Consider the following 19,997-nt stretch of genomic DNA (forward strand, 5'->3'; position numbering starts at 1 on the left):
CAATGGGGAAGCCCGGTTCATTTAACAACCGTGTGATTAACTTAAGAACTGCAGTGATTCGCTTGACAACTGTGGCAAGAAAGGTCGCAAAATGGGGCAAAACCCATTTAACAAATATTTTGCTTAGCGACAGAAACGTTGGGCTCAATGGTGGTCGTAAGTCGAGGACTACCTGTACCTGTCTTCTGGCTTGCAAAATTGATTCCCCCTCAGTTCCTTCACGGTGACCCTGATGCCCTACCAATTTCTTGAAAAGTACCTTGGATGAGTTTTGTGGTTCCTTGGCTTTGATTGCCACAGACTTTGAACGCTTATTCATTACATCTGCTGAGGAAACCTTTGATATTTCTAGAAGTATTATATAAAGAGCTAGCTCAAGAATTTTCACAACTTGAGGCATAAATCTCCCATCACTGAAGCCAATAGGCTCGGCAGGTGGATTGTAATTCAGCACTAGCTGTTGCATAGTATGATAATTAAATAATAAATACAGATACTCCTCAACGTACAACTGTAACTGATCCAGAATTGCAGTTGTAAGTTGTGTGGTAGTTAAGTAGATCCCCACATGACTGCCCCTGATTCTACGACCTTTAAGTGGCAGTTATTAAGAGAATACCGTGATTGTTAAATGAATGTCCTAGTCATTAAGCAAATGTGGCGGTCATTAAATGAATCCATTTTATAGGGAAGTGAATGCCAGAAACCAGCCAAATTGTGGCCATGTGATTATGGGATGCTGCAAACATCCATAAAGGTGAGTTAATTGCCAAGCGCCTAAAATGTGACATCGGTAGGGCAGTGAGGCAGTTGCCGGAACTCTGGAACCGGTCTGTAACTACATTTTGGGGGTTACTTGTAACTCTGACAGGTCGCTAAGTGAGGACTATTTGTACTGCATCTGAAAACAATGTAGGAATCAAGTGCAGGCTACATAATGAACACAATTCTGTCCTGCAGTTAACTACAGCAGTAAGGGAGTAACACGAAAGTTAGTGCGAAATCACTGCTGCCACCTTTCAGCAACTGCTGCCTGAATCTATTATCACTAGGCCCAACGGTAGACTGGTTCCAATTATGGCATTATAGCTTTCCTGTGACAACATGTTTCTTCTTAGCACATTAGGCCATTGTATCTTCCAAAATACAATCCCCATGGAGTACAGGAGGCAACAGGAGGCGGGGAGGCAGAGAGCCAAGGGCAGAGACCAAGTGCAAAATCAGTTCCTACAGCTTGCATAGGGACACGGTGGCTCAGTGGGTTAGGACGCTGAGCTTGTCGATCAAATGGCCAGCAGTCTGGTGGGTCGAATCCCGAGTGCCGCGTAACAGAGTGAGTGCCTGTTACTCGTCCCAGCTTCTGCCAACCTAGCAGTTCGAAAGCACGTAAAAAATGCAAGTAGAAAAATAGGGACCACTACGGTGGGAAGGTAACAGCGTTCCGTGCGCCTTTGGCATCTAGTCATGCCGGCCACATGACCACGGAGACGTCCTCGGACAAGCGCTGGCTCTTCGGCTTTGAAACGGAGATGAGCACCGGCCCCTAGAGTTGGAAACAACTAGCACGCATGTGCGGGGGAACTTTTACCTTTAAATAGCTTGCATATGTATTGCTAAGCACATTGATTTGTGCTTTAGATTGTAAGCCGCCCTGAGTCTTCGGAGAAGGGCGGGATATAAATGGGATTTTTTTTTAAAAAAAATTACCTTTCCACTCTTCAATTGTGTGTTCTCTTTCATCCAACTGCTTGTCATAGATCTGTGGAGGTGGCTGCAAATTAAAACAGAGAGAGGTCAATAGAATAAGTTAAATTGGAAATATAAAACAAAAGCTTTGAGCTCAGTTAATTTAATTGCCAAAATAGTTAGGATATGAAAAACTCAGCAGATATGAGCAAACCATGATCTGTGCCTCAACCCAAGACAGCTGCAATGGGGCTGGCAGACCAGATCTAATCCAGTCTTTGAAAACCCGGCCCAAGACCTCCTTTTTCAGCTAGTCATGATTTTGTGAAGCCCTTTCGCTCATCTAAAAGAGTGAAGCATGCAAGCCTGGCTCAGACGGACGAAAACCTGGGATCAGTCCTGTGAAGTCTGACAACTGACTGTTCCCATGCTCTGCCAGACCTATAGCTAGTTTGTTAATGAGCGAGAGAGCAAAGAGTGCAAGTCACAGGGCAGGAGGAGAGAGGGGTGGAATGGAAGAGCCAGACAAAAAAAAAAAGAGAGAGATGTGACATCTCATCCAAAACGATGCCGTTCTTTTCTCTCTTAAGACAGCCCCTCTCTAAGTCTTGAACTAATGGATGGAGGAGGGGGAAGTTGGACTGAACTAAGTTTGGGTCACATCAGCTGAGACACGAATCTGTTAGTCCAAGAGGAAGAAGCAAAGCAAAGGAAAAAGCTTAAGATCGCTGTAGCCTTTCTCAGACAGGAGGAGGAGGAGGAGAAGAAGCAGCGTAGTATGAGCCCCACTTTAGCTTTTGAAGCCATTTTAGTAGGTTATGACAGAGGTTGCTAAAAATGCAGCACCTTTAACCACACGTAGATGGCATGCAGGCAAAACTGGGAAGCCAATTTCTTGCATTCGTCAACCAGGGGTTTAATCATGAGTTGTAATTGGAAATCAAGTAATCCTCGACTTATCAAGTAATCCTCGATTCATTTAGCGACTGAAGTTACAATGGCACTGAAGAAAGTGACCTGTGACCTTTTTCACACTTACAACTGTTGCAGCATCCCCACGGTCACGTGATCAAAATTCAGCCGCTTGCTAACTGGCAGGTATTTGTGACGGTTGCACTGTCCCAGGGTCATGTAATCATCATCAGTAACTTTCCCAGCCAGCTTCCGACAAGCAAAGTTAATGGGGGAAGCCAGGTTCAGCTAACGATCTCATGATTCGCCTGACAATTGCAACGAGTTATTTAACAACTGTGACAAAAGGTCATAAAATGGGGTGAAACTCACTTAACAACCGCCTTGTTTAGCAACAGAAATTTTGGGCTCAATGGTCATTGTATACTGAGGACTACCTGACCACTCATCACACCAATTTTATGACTCTTTTTGCTACAATTTTTAAGCAGTTGTTAAGCACATCGCTGCAGTTGTTAAATGAATCATCTTAACGTTCCGGTGGCGACGCGATGCCGAAGACAGCCGCCTCCGGGCTGTCCGCTCCGCAGCTGTGTTTTTTTCATCGTAAACAGCGCTGATCAGCTGTTTAGATGGATTTGAAGTCCCCTCCTCAGGAGAAGAGGAGGGGGTGAGGCCCCAGGTAGGGGTTGAGCTCTCTGGGGCCGCCTGAGCTGAGAGTTTGGGCGGCTGAAGGATTGAGCCCCCCCGAAGCCTGGGTTGCTCCGAGCTGCGCAGCGTCTCTGCTCCGTGATTTTTGGAGCAGAGCCAGGCGTTAGCAACCACCCCTGCCAGAAGGAAATACCCTTGAGTATCAAGATGCAGGCAGAGCGGTACAGGAGGTCAAGGTGATGTGGACTTTTATCTTTACTCTCTAGCTCAATGGATTTTATAGCTTTAAAGTGAAAGTGCGCAACAAGTGAAAGTGGGGAAAGATGGCGGCCAAAACTTCTAAAGCTCTTCGGAATGCGGGGTCTTCCCCGGTGCAACAGACCTCGTTGCAAGCTTTGCTTCCTCCTGCACCTCCTCCGGCATTGACGCTTAAGGATTTACAAGATGGAAAAGCTGGAGGAGAAATTCGAGAAGAAGATGGAAGAGAAGTTTAGAGCAATGAGGGTAGACATGTTGTCTACAATTGAAAGTGTAGCTGAATGTGTGCAACAGCTGGATGAAAAAGTGGAGGATCTCAGTCAAAAGAACTCTATATTAGAAGTAAAGGTATTAGAGAATGAAACTATAAGGGACAAAATGGACGGAGAATTGAGCCTTGTTCAGTACCATCAGATGCAGTATGCTATTAGAATCAGGGGCTTAAAAGAGAATCCTAAAGAAGATTTAAAGCAGCTGATCTCTGAGGCTTTGGAAGCGGTATTGGGCCAGCCAGCATCTGAAATTGAGGGAAGCATGGATAAAATTTTTCGTGTAAATTCATGGATTGCAAGACAGAGGAAGTTACCCAGAGATGTGGTGGTCTATTTTACAAAGAGAGTAATTAGAGATGAAGTCATTCAAGCTGCTTATGATACTAAATTGGTAGTTGCTGAGCAAGAAGTCCTGGTTTTAAAAGAGATTCCTCCAAAGATTTTAAGGAGAAGGAAAGATTTTGCATTTCTTGTACAGGAACTTAAGAAATGTGATATCAAGTTTAGATGGGAGATTCCAGTCGGACTGGTGGTGATGCACGAAGGTAAAAGACATCGTCTGGTTACTGTGGCCCAGGCACATGATTTTTACAGCAATGTGCTAAAAGTAACCCCCCTATCACTTCTGGAAGCTGCAAAGGGATATGGTGAGGGAAAGCCTCAAGATGTTGCAGGTAGACAGGCAGAGGAGAATGGTGCTGGAGGGGATCAAGTTACAGTCTCATCGGCTGCTGCTGGAGAGCAGAGGATGACGCGTGCCGCCCCAAGACAAGCAAGACGAGAGCAAGAGCAAGACCAGCAGAAAGTTATGGAATCTCCAAAGCGTACTTACAGTGAAGCTGTGGGAGGGGCGGGGTCCAAAGAAGTTACAGGGGCCATTTCAGACGTGATCCAAAAGCTTTGGGGCGTCAAGATTGGTGACTAAATTTTTAATTTAGAATGTCAATGGATTAAATTCATCATAGAGGAGAAAGAAAGTTTTTCAATATTTAAGACTGATGTTATTTGTTTGCAAGAGACGCATATTAGGGTTATGGACCAAAAGGATTTATTGAATTTAAGATGGGGTATGCAAGCTCCTAATCAACAATAAGTTGACTTTTTTTAACTTACTACACATAAAGGTTACCTAATTGGATTATAAATTTTTTAAATTTTTTATTTTATTTTCATTGGAGATTGGAATGGTGTCCTAGACGTACAGATGGATAAAGCTGGTTTTTTTTTCTTAGCGTGTCCTGAGTCATGCTAGATTGCCTAAATCTTTTTTTTATTTGTACTCAAGGATGATCTGGAACTGTGAGACATTTGGCGTGACATATGCAAGAACTATTTTTGATTATAGTTCAGTTTGGTTGGAGATTAATAAGGTTAATAGAGATAGGCGCTCTTGGCGCGTAATTGAGAATTTGTTTAGAAATTAGAGAAATGCGGGAGAATGTAAATACTTGATGAAAGTTTTTTTTTCTTTTTTGAAATTAATATGAATAAGGATTGGGACTAAGAAATTTCATTTAGCATTTGAGTAAAGCTCCTTTTCTGTTTTCTTCCTTTTTTTATCTGTAATATTAATATTGTTTGTATTCATTTTACATGAGCTAGAGGGTGATAGAATTAATAGTTTATTGTTGATAGCATATGGATGCTTATGGTTTTTTTTTCGTTTTTATACCCTGTATTTAGCTCTGGGAAGTCGGGGGGGGAGGGGGGAATGGGGGAGAGGGATAGGGAGGGTTAGATAGGGGTGGGGGAGGGGGGGATTGTTAAAGTTAAAATGTACTGTAAAACTTTTTAAATAAAAAAAAATGAATCATCTTAACCATCAGTCATCTCAACAATCAATAGCAATTGTTGTAAATGCACGCCGGCTGCCAAGCACCTGAATTTTTGACCTGTGGTGGTCATAAGGGTGAAGACCTTCAGTACTCTTGTAACTTCAAAAGGTTGCTAAACAAACGGCTGTAAGTTGAGGACTTCTCTGCTAATTTGTATTTTGCCTTCAAAAACTTGTTCCTCGCTTAATTTCATCTTACCCTTTTTAAAATCAGATTAGTTCCAAACAATTTTGTTAATAAACAAAAGAACCGACTATAAAATAATTATATTAACTCATGGGTTTGGTTGCTGCTTTTGAACTTGCTTGCCCCTTACATCTTCAAACAGATGCAGGTAACCATGGTTACTGTTGCCAAGGAAATAAAAAGGAAAAGCCTTGAGACAGTGTGGACTTCTAGCTTGACCAGTTCCCTTCATCTGGAATTTGAGATCCTCTCAACATTGCAGAGACTAAATACATCTATATAATGAGTAATAAAAAGGGCAAGTATGTTGCAGAATTTACAGATAATTGCTTCTCAAGATAAGTAGGCATGTTTTTCAGCATCTTTACAGGTTATTTGTTGTAAATAGAGATGTCTATTGTATGTTTGTCAAAGCAATGGAGAGATGCCACATAAGAGACATATGTAGATATTTTTAAGGAGTTCATATCGGATCTTAAGAATAGGTCTACAATGAAATGACAGTCCCTGTGACCCATGAGCTTTCTTCTATGCTGCCAAAATAGATCCCAATTGTTAACGCATTAGATGAGTCACTGTTTTCCCATATTCACTTGGTAGAAGTATTAAAATGATTAAACACATTACTTCCTATTGGGCTACATTATCAAGAAATGATTCAGTCTAGAACCAAGATCTTATATAACATACAGGTAGTCCTCGACTTACAACTACAATTGAGTCCAAAATTTCTGTTGCTAAGTGAATTTTTGTCCCATTTTACGACCTTTCTTGCCACACTTATTAAGTAAATGACTACAGTTGTTAAGTTAGTCACAAGGCTAAGTGAATCTGGTTGTACTTTGCGTGTAAGAAGGTCACAGAATCTGAACACATGGCCCCAAGGCACTGCAACCATCGTAAGTATGAGTCAGTTCCCAAACATCTGAATTTTGATTTTGATCACATGACCATGAGAATGCTGCAACGGTCATAAGTGTGAAAAACGGTGATAAGTCACTTTTTTTCAGCTCCGTTGTAACTTGAGTACTAAATGAGCTGCTGTGAGTCGAGAACTACTTGTATATGGAAACATCCTTATCTACAAGGATACCATGCAACTTTAACTAATAGCTTCTTTCTTGCCGTCTCTGCTATAGAATGGTGAAATAAATAGTTCTGCTTCCCTTTAAGAGTCCAAAGTTTGCTTTTACTGGTTTTTCCTTCATGATTTTATTGGCTTTTTAAAATTTAAAATAGTACTCTTCTGCAAGAAGGCAAGGGAACAGTGAGAAGAAGCAACAAGCAACCTAATACACTTTTAGAGAAGAAGGTTTGGTCACAGAGATAACAGAGCAATTCATCAAAAAAAAATGTTGCAGAGGGCATAAAGCCAAAAATAACATACAAATAGAATGCAATTAAAGTTGAATGAGAACTTCGATAACATCAGATCTCTAATATGGAGCCATTTAATTTTAAGTACATAGCTAAAGATGTCTACAGAATCTGATAATTTTTATTATTTGCTTTCCCCTCCAGCTGACCAATAGTAAAATGCTTTCTCAAATGGAGGAGGGGGAGGAGGAAAGGGAGGGGGAGGAGGAGGAGGAGGAGGAGGCTGTTCAATTTGACCAAAGAAATGTCTAGGGGCTGCTAATAATAAAAGATATCAGATAAAAAAAGATTAAATGCAGATGCATGCAAGAAGGAATGTATAATTTTACAGAACAAGATGAATGGTATACTTTTCTGGCCCATAAAAACGTATAAGGGATGGAATGGCACTATCTGTATGAAATCATTTTGGTTAAGAAAACCATTTCTCCACTGTCCTGGCTTTTCTCAAATAGGAAAATGACTCAGCCTGATCACCAGTCAAAGCAAAACCCTAACAAAGGTGCTTTGAAAGTCAGAACTGGGCTTGTGCTGGCTTTTAAAAAAACAGAAAAAGAAAAAGAAAAATTGAAAAAGGTCCTAGAGCAATCACTATGTAACAGGAATTATTTGAGGAGACAATGGCTGGCCCGAAGCCACCCAGTGCATTTCATGGCTGAACAAGCATTTAAAATCACAATGCCTGAATTATATCCATGCACAGCCATACAACCCCTGTCTTCTTCATTACTCCTCAAAGAACACTTTTTGTCAGTGAACAGACTGAAATGAAAATAACCAGTGCATTTTTAAAGGGCTGATATTGATACTTTAACCCTGCAAGGTATTCACCGCTATTTGCATGGGTTGCTTGAATATATTTGTCATGCATCTAGTTTAACTTTCCCAAAATGGGCATCTCCCCACTAGAGACTGACACATAAGCCAAACAAATTAAGGCAATAAGGAGAAAGCAAGTTTTAAGGCTTCATTTAGTCCACATTTGGCCACATGCACATAGTATATGAGTAGGACAATGTAATAAACATCATATTACATTTTATTTTATTTGCATATGCCTCCCATATGACCTTGTTTGTCTAATCATACTTGACCAAATAAAGCTATTCTATTCTATTCTATTCTATTCTATTCTATTCCATTCCATTCCATTCCATTCCATTCCATTCCATTCCATTCTATTCTATTCTATTCTATTCTATTCTATTCTATTCCATATTCTCTATTCTGTTCTGTTCTGTTCCATTCTATTCCTTTCCATTCCATTCCATTCCATTCCACTCCACTCCACTCCATTTTCTCTATACTCTATTCCATTCCATTCCATTCCATTCCATATTTTCTACTCAACTTTACTCCATTCCACTCCATTCCATATTCTCTACTCTACTTTACTCTATTCCACTCCACTCCATTCCATATTCTCTACTCTACTCTACTCTATTCTATTCCACTCCATTCCATATTCTCTACTCTACTCTACTCTACTCTACTCTACTCTACTCTACTCTACTCTACTCTACTCTACTCTACTCTACTCTATTCCATTCCACTCTACCCCACTCCATTCCATATTCTCTACTCTACTCTACTCTATTTCTATTTCTTCTATTATTTCTATTTCATTCTGTCCCATCTGTAATGTATTGGGATTTCATTTGAACTGTTTCACGTGTCTGTTTGAATGCTGCTTAAAGTTGCTCAATTGGGGTGTCTGTGTAACAGTCACTGACTAGCCAGACTTGCTGTCTCCAAGAAGATCATTGGATGATTTGGGGTGGGAGTGAGTTCCTTTAAACCTATTGGCCGCCGCCTAGTGGCCAACCATATAAGTAGCTGTGCAGAAGCCTCTGTTTCAGTTCTGTTCCTGTTTGCCTCAATAAAGCAATGTTCCTGTTTGCAACCTCTCATCTCGCTTATTGCCAACAAAGAACTCACTACACAACACCGTCCCACTCCACTCTTCACTTATTTTATTATCAAGCAACTCGGGCAGCTTAAGTCATAAAATAACAATATAAAACAATGAGAATGTTAAAAACATTATAGACATTGAACATTAAATGTTAAACATTAAAATTAACAACAAACTGGATTCAAAAAGGATGAATATGTAAACCGGGTAGAGGTGGGACCTTCTGCTAATCTACTAACCACCTCCTGAATGTGGGGTATTTGGTGCTCTTCAGGCCTGGATTCTTTTCTTGCAGATGTTTTACTGCCCAACCAGGTTACCCAAATATTCTATTCTATGGGTACCTCCAGAATAATTAGGAAGACCCCCCCACTAGCTTAGATCTATTCTGGTATATTTTAAAAATCACACTGTCACTCAAATGCTCCTTAAAATCTTCTTTCACTGAGGGTAACTCATTTTTGCCTTTATAAAAGGGAGTCAGAACAAATCTGACCAGTTGAGAAGTCAGGTTGGCATTTGTTCACGTTAGTACACATTTTAATATATATATATAATTATTTTCCAAATGTTTGACTTTTATTTCATCTCTATGGAAATAAATAAAGTCTCTATTCAGGAAAACTGCCCAAAGCATTCTTGAGTTACACAATCTGAATAATACTGACAAATGATACCCTGCAAATGGGTATAAAAACATAAGAGGGCTATAAGACCAAGTATAGAAAAACTTCACCTTGTCCAAATCAAAAAAGCTTAATAGTTATTTTATAAGATGGCCAAGGCTTTCTAGGAGAGCACATCGATCATTGCTAAGTCAGAAGCCAATCTATTCTTAAATAGCCAGATGCAACGGCAGCTTAGAGTTGGCTTGTACCTTCTTACAAATCACTCTCTAAAGACAAAATCCTGACTTTGACCTATGCTTCAGTCATCCTGAGTAATAATTTATATTAGCAATAGGTGATCACCTGGCATTTAAAGAAAAGCCACCAGAGTCTACATGTTTTAAAGCTGTCAAAAGTATAAGGGTCTTGTCACCCTTCTATTTCCCTACCTTGTTATTCTCACTGCCTTTCGAATGAGACATCTTAATTTTACTGCTCTTCTACAGGCTGTGAAAAGATCGTAAAATTTTAATGGATGTATAAAAAGAAATTTTAGCTGGATAAGGGCTCTGTTTCTTAAATGGGATGCCAACAAGCCTACCACTTTTTCACTTCCATGATTGATACAGTAAATCCCAAGAATAGGGGCATTGCCTCTAGGATAAGCTCTTGATACAAAACCATAGCATTTCCTCTAATACTGGTTTATATTTTTAGCGCTCCTGTTCCTCTTTCTAATATTTATGGATAAGAACTTATTCTGATGGTTCTGTGTCCAAATCAGATACATGGACACAAAATATTTGAAATCAAATCTTTGTCCTTCTGTTAACTTGCTGCTCCCTTAATGCATTTGGATTACAGATAATCCTCAATTTACAACCACACTTGGGACTGGAATCTCACTCGTTGAATGAGACAGTCATTAAGTGAGACATTACATTACTGTAATATCAATAATTGCAATCCTGACACTCCAGATTGCAGTTGTTCAGTGATCTCACAGGTCATTAAGCGGAATCCCAGATAAGTAGCACAGGGTGCCTTACGGGGTGGAAGGAGATAATTAATTCCTGAAATATTAAAACTTTTTGAGGCCAAGTCTTTGGCTCAAATCCTTTATTGGTCCACAAGTGGGAATTTACAGTGTATGAGGAAGAATGCAAACAACATTCTGGAGATTAATCCTCACTGCACTAAGAGGAACAGCAAATGGCCAGTTAAGGCTTGAGAAGAGGAATACCCACAACCTCGGAAGGGACCTGGGGGATGAAGATAAATTACTGGCTGAAAACCCGATTCTTTTTGCTCAGATCGACCCCTCTAGTTTTAATGGATAATCTTCCTTCTTCCCAGAACAGCCATGGAGCAGAGGTTTCTACACAATTCCTAGTTTTCCACATGATTCCTTATTTCTGTAGGGTATGACCAAGCCAAACAACTGCTCACCCAAAGAATAAGAAATAGGTTGCCTCAACATGGCAAACATTGGATAAACAAGGGCACTTGGGAACCAACAAAATACTTACAAAATCTAACTTTCCTCAGGCTGAAGATAACATTTTTCAAAGTCAGACATAATATCTTATCATCACAATGCTGCAAGGCAGATATTCCAAAATCCCATTAACTCAGCATATCTGCCCAGGTGGTGACAAGGAAATTGAATCCATTTCTCACATACTATTACTTGCAAATTCCATGGAGATATCAGGTCAGCCTACACGTGCCCCTAATAGGTAAATTCCCAGGAAGGTCAGACTATTTCTATGTGAATCAACTCCTAGAAGATTCAAAATAATTCATCATTTCTGCAATAGCCAAATTCTGTGTTGACGTGGTGAAAATAAGGCATAATGGGTCACAGGAATAACCTGTTTTATTCACCACTTCAAGTTCATTATATGTTAGTTATCTTTTTTTAGGTGATGTATACTTTTATTTTGTAAATTGTAATACTTTAGATATATACTTGTACTGCTAATGAATATACAATTATAGTAGTATATGTTACATTTTATATTATATTTGTTGTATATATTCGGTCATGGACCAGCAACAATTAAAAATATGCAACACAAAAATAAAATCAAAGGGTAAGATTAAATACTAACATAGCAGGTATACACAAAAGTAAGAATAGAGGGGAGAGTTTTAATAGTAACTTGCATGCATGCAAGCACTTGTTTGTATGTACAGTATGTATATATGTTTGTGTATGTATATGTATGTATGATATCTTAGTATTTAATCTCACCCCTTTGTGTTTCATAATTTTTATATGTTGTTGGTCCCTGATCTTATAATCATTACTGTTACTTATAAACTTCAATACTAGGAATTAAAATGTCAGACCTTGACAGACAATACCACTTAGTCTTGGTTCCCAAGGACCAAGTGGAAATAACTTTGATGTAACTAGAAAATTGTGAGTAAAAAAAATACTTTGTAAAAAATATTCTTCACCAACAAAGTTTCAGTGACTCCAACAGATACAATGGTAACTTGGTAAGGTTTGGACATCATGGTAAGGTTTAGACATCATTCTAGTTGCACAGCTGTTATTAGTGGCTTCTATTCCAGATTTATTATAGCAACTTCCACATTCATCATAGCACTTTGGAGTGAGTATTTGTACAAAGGTTGTCTGTCTTCATGGGTTCACGCATGCTACTTTTTACAAGTAATTGCATCAAACCAAATTCCTTCCAGTGTAGCTTGATGGTAAATAAGAAGAAAGCTTTAAAGCAGGGGTCTTCAAACTTGGCCCTTTTATGACTGGTGGACTTCAACTCCCAGAATTCCTCAGCCAGGCAGACTGGCTGAGGAATTCTGGGAGTTGAAGTCCACAAGTCACAAAAGGTCCAAGTTTGAAGACCCCTGCTTTAAAGGACACAGGTGTCACACCAATATGTCTATTAGCCTGGAAGGAAGAAGTATTTTGATCCAGACGAAATTGGATTTTTTCCCAGACTAATTGCTTCTTGGGGAGGGGGAAGACAATGAGTGGATGGAAAGGAATATCAGAAACTGGAATGGAGGAAAGAGAATATCGTAACATTGTCTATCTTGGGTTTTGGTCCCTACACAGCTTGCTTGGTAGATGAAAAATATTTGGGCTGTGCAAATACAGACAAACACTAGATGACAGCAAAGAGAAGAGGGCAAGAGATTGAAAATATTTGCTGCTCTCTAGTGGGCATGCAGATTTTTGGAGCCCAGCTATAGATTCTCCTGTTGTAGGAGAAGACAACGCTCTTCAGCCATGTGCTCTCTCACCCTTACCATCACAACTATTTTATCTAAGCCATCTTACTCGCATCCCTGCTGATTGTTAAAGAATGGAAGACCCACCCTAGACAGGCACTGTGGGAAATAGCATCAGGAAATGGAAGGTTTAAGATGACAGATTTGCATGAAGACTATCACTTGATTTAGCTGTTTCTAATAATCACTGATAGACAAAGAAAACGCATTAAACCAAAACTAAAACTGTGAGAACAGCTACAATAAATCAAACTAACATTCAAGCTTTTTTTTCTCATCTAAGGAAGAAATCTTCAAGTCTTTATAGCTTACAGAGTTATGAAGCACCAGCACACAAAGGGACTACTGACCTTGTACGTGCTGCAAAAGCTGTAATATGCTCAAATTTGACTGCTAGAGTTTTGAATGATTCAGCTAGGTGGAGCCACATTACACCAATTTGTACAGAATGACTTTCCTTTGTCTAACTATTCATTATTCCCAGCCCTAACCAAAGTGTTAAAGTCTCTATCAACTGAAATGTACATCCTGGTGGCTTGAAAAGCACATCCATGTAGTTTTCTTAGCAGCAATACAGATATGGTTTGCCCTTGTCTTCTGGAACGTTTTCCCAGTCTAATCTACAGCCTTGCTGTTACCCGGAGGGCTTCCATCTACATATTAAACAGGACCAGGGCTACTAGGCCAGGCAAATTCTGCTGAGGTGGTGTTACCTACTGAGATGAAATGCTGATGCTTATCTCTAAAACCTTAATAACTTGGGCTCCAAATTCTTAAAGGCAGAGTTTCTACTATGCTATCCTGTCTTTAAGTTTAAAATATCCAGCTAAGAACGTTCTCTGAATATCAGGGTAAGTTTAAAATGCAGTGAATTCAAAGTGCACTGAAGAAGTCTCCCCAAATGGAGACGAAACGTTTGCAGCCAAATCGCCAAGCTAAGAGATCAAAGCAAAAGCCCGACTATCATCCCGAGCTACTAATGTTCAAAGCACATTTAAGTTTAAAACTGCAAAGGAAACAACCACTTCTTTGAAGGCACCCAAAGTCTTAGCATCTTGCATCAACATTATCATCTCTTTGATGCAAGAGTAGGAACTCCCATGTACCCAGGGTTTTAAATTGGCTTAACATTGCTTTTGTTTGCAAAGTTATATATTTCTTACCTTTCAGTTCTATCTCAAGCGAAGGTGTTTGATATGGTTTTTTCCCCCATTTCCTTTGTACTATTATTGCTATACAACATCTGCAACTCTTATAATAAAATAAAAATGGGCACATCTCCCTTATCAAAAACACAGAAGAGACTTAAAAGAAGATGGATTCAGATTAGGGAGTTTGGAGAACAGGAAAAGCTGGGAAGCAAGCAAGTAATTAAATGTCAACTTTCTTGTGACTGATTTACCTCCAACTTCCCCCTGTCCCCCCCCTCCCCAGTCCAAAAAAAATAAGATTAAACTTCGGATATAGATAAATAAAAGGTTAAGGAGCAAGTTCCAATCTCTTAGCAAATCTAATGGAGAGAACCTTAAGGATTTGCTCATGTCAAACAATCTGCTGGAACAAAAAAAATCCACTTATTTTTGAGAGATTTTCAGAGAGGTTCTTGTGTTTTCCAACTCAAAATTGCAAGAAACTGTTATTTATTTTTATTAAGTTTTCAACGTTTGTGGAATAGTTAGGAAGGCCTTCAGAAACTACAGGGAAGATAGTGGGAAGAAGACAATGTTGCAAGCCTTAGAAAATAGGAAATTGAATTACTCTACTAAAGGTAAATGTTCCCCCGCACATGCGTGCTAGTCGTTTCCAATTCTAGGGGCCGGTGCTCATTTCTGTTTCAAAGCCGAAGAGCCAGCACTTGTCCGAGGACATCTCTGTGGTCATGTGGCCAGCATGACTAGATACCAAAGGCGCACGGAACGCTGTTACCTTCCCACCGTAGTGGTCCTTATTTTTCTACTTGTATTTTTACATGCTTTCGAACTGCTAGGTTGGCAGAAGCTGGGACGAGTAACAGGCGCTCACTCTGTTATGTGGCACTCGGGATTTGACCCGCCAAACTGCCGACCTTCTGATCAACAAGATCAGCATCCTAACCCACTGAGCCACTGTGTCCCTACTCTACTACAACATGCTAAAATAAATTGTTAGAGGTGCTCCCATGCATTCATGCACACATACATACAACTCAACTCCGCAGTTCTGGGTCTCATTGTCAAAACACATTTGCAGTCTATACCCATCTTTCCATACCACGCCTCATCACAAATGGCAATTAAGCATCATATAAATACTAATGAATTCATTTCCACTGCAACACAAACACTGAGGAAGATTATAAGATTCTCTGCAGGGGATCTTAAGAGACTTCTTGTGATTCATTGCATCTCCTATAACTGGGTACTAACCCCTGATCTTTCCCCCCACCAGGGAAAAAGAGTTAATGATGCTTAAATAGTTTTTAACACAGAAGAAGGAACGTGCTGATTCCCATTCCTACTAGATACATTATGGATAAAGAATCTTCTACCACCTTGCTGTAGGAATCAGATTACCCATTTAATCTTTCCTTTAACCTTACAAGTTGAACATTTTTTACATTCCATCACATGGGCATATCCTTGGAATAATTCAGGCAAGTGATCTGACATCCAGTTCCTCTGGACTGCAGGGAGGGTCAAGGGGAAGCAGGATCACGACCAGTGATAATGAGAAACTGCCTCTCTGAGGCATCTCCGTCCATCAGCTATCAACTTGTCCCTTAGGCATGTCCTTCTATCAGTTAAGCTCAGAGTGTAGTAAATTTGGATTCTTGCTCTGCTTGAACCATTTTTATTCCAGTTGACCAGGGTAAGCATTTTATAAATAATTTCTGTGATTATTTAGATCTTTCTGTTCCTCAATACCATTTCCATGTGTACTTTGTCTTGTAGTTTGTAGGCCCAATACTGTAGCGGGGATTGCCTTTATTTTTTAAAGCCACTCTAAGGAGTCGTTTATGAAAAGAAGAAGAAAAAGGAGAAGCGCGGGGGGGGGGGGAAATGACAAAATAGGCTTGAAAATACTACCTCTCACTTAAGTCCTTCCTCCTCCCCAAGGTTGGCATTCCTTTAGGCAATTGGGGGAGAGGCCACCTGAAACCTAGCAAATGTCATAGCTGCATGCCACGTATTGACAAGCAGAGGAGCCTTGCTCTTGTTTGCTCCTCATGGAACCCAATCTCTTATATGTCAGGGAAGAGGGTTTGTAGACTTTGACTTGGTATGACTATGACTGGCTTCCATTAATATGTGAGTTCTATAAGACTTTGGGACGTGTGATTGTACAATAATTCAAGCCATGGAATGAAAGTCTTGGTGGACTCCTCCCTCAGGCGCATCGAAATGCAGAGGCAGATGTAAGAGATGCCTGGTTAAAATCAGATCAACTGATCAGGATAGTAAACTTTGCAATAATGGTGAATATCTGTAGCTTGGTTGTAGGATGAGGGCGAAGGTTCGATATCTGAGCTTCTGGGTTGGTTTCTGAATGTTTCATTACCAGGCTAGGTAACATCTTCAGCAGAGTTTAGGGCAGTGATGGCGATCCTTTTAGAGACCAAGTCCCCAAACTGCAACCCAACACCCACTTACATATCGTCGGGTGCTGGGTGGGCATGGCCCATTGGGTGGGTGTGGCCCATTAAGTAGGCGTGGCCCATTGGATGCGCATGGCTACCATGGTAACGGCAGACTGGGTGGGACTAAAAAGTTCAATCAATTCCAACTTTGCGAGATCTTTTTTTTTCCCTGCAAGAAGTTGAAATTGATTGATTGAACCTTTTTTTTTTGCACACGGCAGCGGAGGCCTAAAGCGAAAAGGTTTTATAAAACCCAGCTGAAGGCCTAGGACTGGGGCGAAGGCGTGAGTGCCCACAGAGAGGGCTCTGTGTGCCACCTGTGGCACGCGTGCCATAGGTTCGCCACCACAGGTTTAGGGGATGTCAGTGTCAGTGTTCTGTTTATAATGAAACGTTCTGAAACCAACCCAGAAACGAACCTTCACTCTCCTAGGTTTCAGCAGAAAAACCCAAGCTTTTATTCTCATTCTGACAGCCAAACACCCAATGAGAAGATAATAGTGTTATTATTTTCTTTATTTTATTCTTCTTATAGATTCAGACTTCAGCACTATAGCACACTATAGTTTACGGTGTGTGCATTACACAACCAATCCATAAAGTAAATTGAAACCACCCACTGCTCAACCAGCATTTAGTACTAGCAAGTCTCTGAGTTAAAGCCCAGCAAATTAGCTCAGTCTTCATCACTTTCTCACTTACTGTAAGAAGCTCCAGAAATAAAACTATTGAATTGAATTCCAGGATGAAAGTGTTATTGACAATCTTGTTTCCTGCCCTCCAAACCTCACCTAGGGGATACTCCGAACATATCTACTCAGTTATGTACAGACTAGACAGCTGGCTCTACGTGAAGGAGACAGTCTTAATGTACCTAGGAGCTAAGTCATTGAAAGGAGGAGTTTTTGAGCATTTTTCATACATTGGGAGGAAAAGGTCCCCTGCTCTTCATTTTTTAAACTACTAAATCTTTTTGAGTCTTGTGATGCTCCTTCTGTTTCTCATCCTAAAAGTGGCATAAAGTAATGCCACTATTTATTGGCAATTATATAATGATGCAGTCCTGGGGTAAACTCTAAGAGCTACAAAGAAAGTGGTCCAGAGTCTAAAATCCTGATTGCCCACCTCTGCCACTGAGGATCCTACTTCCTGACATGCCAGCTGTTGCACAACTTCTAGACTGGTACTAAGATTTGCTTAAATTAGCGCTTTAGAACAGAAAGAGTACACCGTATGCCACTTTAAGACTTTTCTTTTTTTAAGTAATGGGAAGAAGAGGACCAACGTTTTATAATAAAATATACTATGTGACACTGATTAACAAGTGGTTTAGGGAACAACTGAAAAGCACTGGTTGTGCTAAACACCATAATGATAAAAAAGTAAACAAATAAAAAGAGGGTTCAAGGAAAGTTAGCACTAAAACATTCAAAATTCTAATTTCAAATCTAATGGTCTACTTACCGCCTCCACCTCTGCTGGGTCATACCAGACATTGATGTACGGATGCTGTAAGGCTTCATCCACTGATATCCGTTTGGCTGGGTCAATCACTAGCATCTTTGATAAAAGGTCCCGAGCTTGGCTAGCTGGAGCAATGAAAACAGAAAATGCATCAGTACAGGAAAGAATGGATGGAAATATGACTTACAATGCCATATTCAGTGTAGTCAGACCAATGCATGACTCTTAAGTTCCTGAGGGTTTGATATGGCTTCAATACTGAAGATGTTCTGAAGAACTCACTTTTGCTAAAGAACAAGAAAATTAATAGATGATTCTGTTAGATCTTTTGGAAACCAGAGCTAGCAGTTTTAAGTTGAAGCTGTTTATAAAATTAATGTTTTAGAATATCTGACTTAGAAACAAAGGTCATTTTCCTCTCTTTTTTTCCATTTCCTATTTTGTTTAGTTCATTTCTTTTTTTTCTACACCAGTTTGGAATTTTTATTTTTCAACAGTTGCATACAATATGCGTGTATTTGTATACAGTGTTATCTAATATACATTTTTCTTAATGCACTTTGCATGCTCTTTTAACTAAAATATGCAGGTTTATTTGTGTGTGTGTGTGTGTGTGTGTGTGTGCCTATTTATCTGATTTATATAGCTGTCCATCTCACAAAGCAAGTGGCTCTGAGTAGAAGATAAGAAAGCTAAAACAATAGATATTTAAAATCCTTAATTATTATTTATATAAAATTACACACACACACACATGTACACACATTCAGGAATGCTATTGTATTTCTTCCCAAATTTCCCTGATGGGTCCACTAGTTCAGATTTCAAAATAATTCGGATGTGCTAAGAAAGAACTAATAGAACTAGGTAAGTTGGTTCACCATTTAAGAGCTTAGGTAGGTAGGTAGATGATAGAGATAGATAGATAGATAGATAGATAGATAGATAGATAGATAGATAGATAGATAGATAGATAGATAGATAGATAGATAGATAGATAGATATAGATAGATAGATAGATAGATAGATAGATAGATAGATACCGTAGACAGATACAGAGAGAAATGATAGAGAGAGATAGATAGATAGATAGATAGATAGATAGATAGATAGATAGATAGATAGATAGATAGAGTAGACAGACAGACAGATACAGAGAGAAAGGATAGAGATAGATAGACAGATAGATAGACAGACAGAGATAGATAGATAGATAGATAGATAGATAGATAGATAGATAGATAGATAGATAGATAGATAGATAGACAGACAGACAGACAGACAGAGAAACAGACTGATTCAGTCCAAGCATGGTAAATTGTTCTGACCTTTTTCTGCTCTAAAATTTAGATTACAATGCATCAGAGGAATTACACAATTGTAAGGAACATGGGCATTCCTGCATAGGCCAAACTGCATGGGATAGATAGCATCATTTAAACAACCATAGTCAAACAAAGGTTTAAGTATTCATTGGAATAGTTTTTTTGAATTATATTTTCCTTTATTGTTCCTGGGTCATATCATTATCAGAGATGGAGCATTTTTTGACACTAGAGGAAGAATTCACACACGTACAAACATATTTACAGGTTTAATTCAAGAAGGCAACAAAAGAAAACGCATCTTTTTTTCTGCATATGCTTTAAATCCCCTGTTAAATCCCTCCTCCTTTTCTTTTCCACCACAGGAGTGAAACTGGATGAGGAAGGAATCAAGGGGGAAATAAATATATGTGTAAATAAATGACATGCAAATTGTACTGGATTAACAAACATTGTGCATTGCCACTGCAGGCAGCATCAGGAATCTATGTCTTCAAAACTGATACACATTTATGTTGGTAGATTCCAGAGCTGTAAATGAAAACATTTCCCATCTATCTTATGTTTTCTTGGGAAGTTTATTTTTCCTGTTGAAGACAATCACAGGTTTCATTTATATTTAAAT

General features: G+C 39.4%; 1 protein-coding gene across 3 annotated transcripts in view; it reads right to left on the bottom strand.

Moving 5' to 3' along the window:
* Positions 1-19,997, bottom strand: part of MAPK10 (mitogen-activated protein kinase 10) — a gene marked incomplete at both ends in the record, with an annotated part of 107,925 nt that overhangs the window by 9,400 nt on the left and 78,528 nt on the right. For all 3 annotated transcript variants that reach the window (XM_081332135.1, XM_081332134.1, XM_081332136.1), the window contains 2 exons: positions 1,708-1,771; positions 18,048-18,172. In XM_081332135.1, the coding sequence (XP_081188261.1) occupies positions 1,708-1,771; positions 18,048-18,172 (189 nt within the window). The remainder of the gene's footprint in view (positions 1-1,707; positions 1,772-18,047; positions 18,173-19,997) is intronic.

This window comes from Vipera berus (genome assembly GCF_964194415.1).
Source record: "Vipera berus genome assembly, chromosome: 7".
NCBI classification, from domain to species: domain Eukaryota; kingdom Metazoa; phylum Chordata; class Lepidosauria; order Squamata; family Viperidae; genus Vipera; species Vipera berus.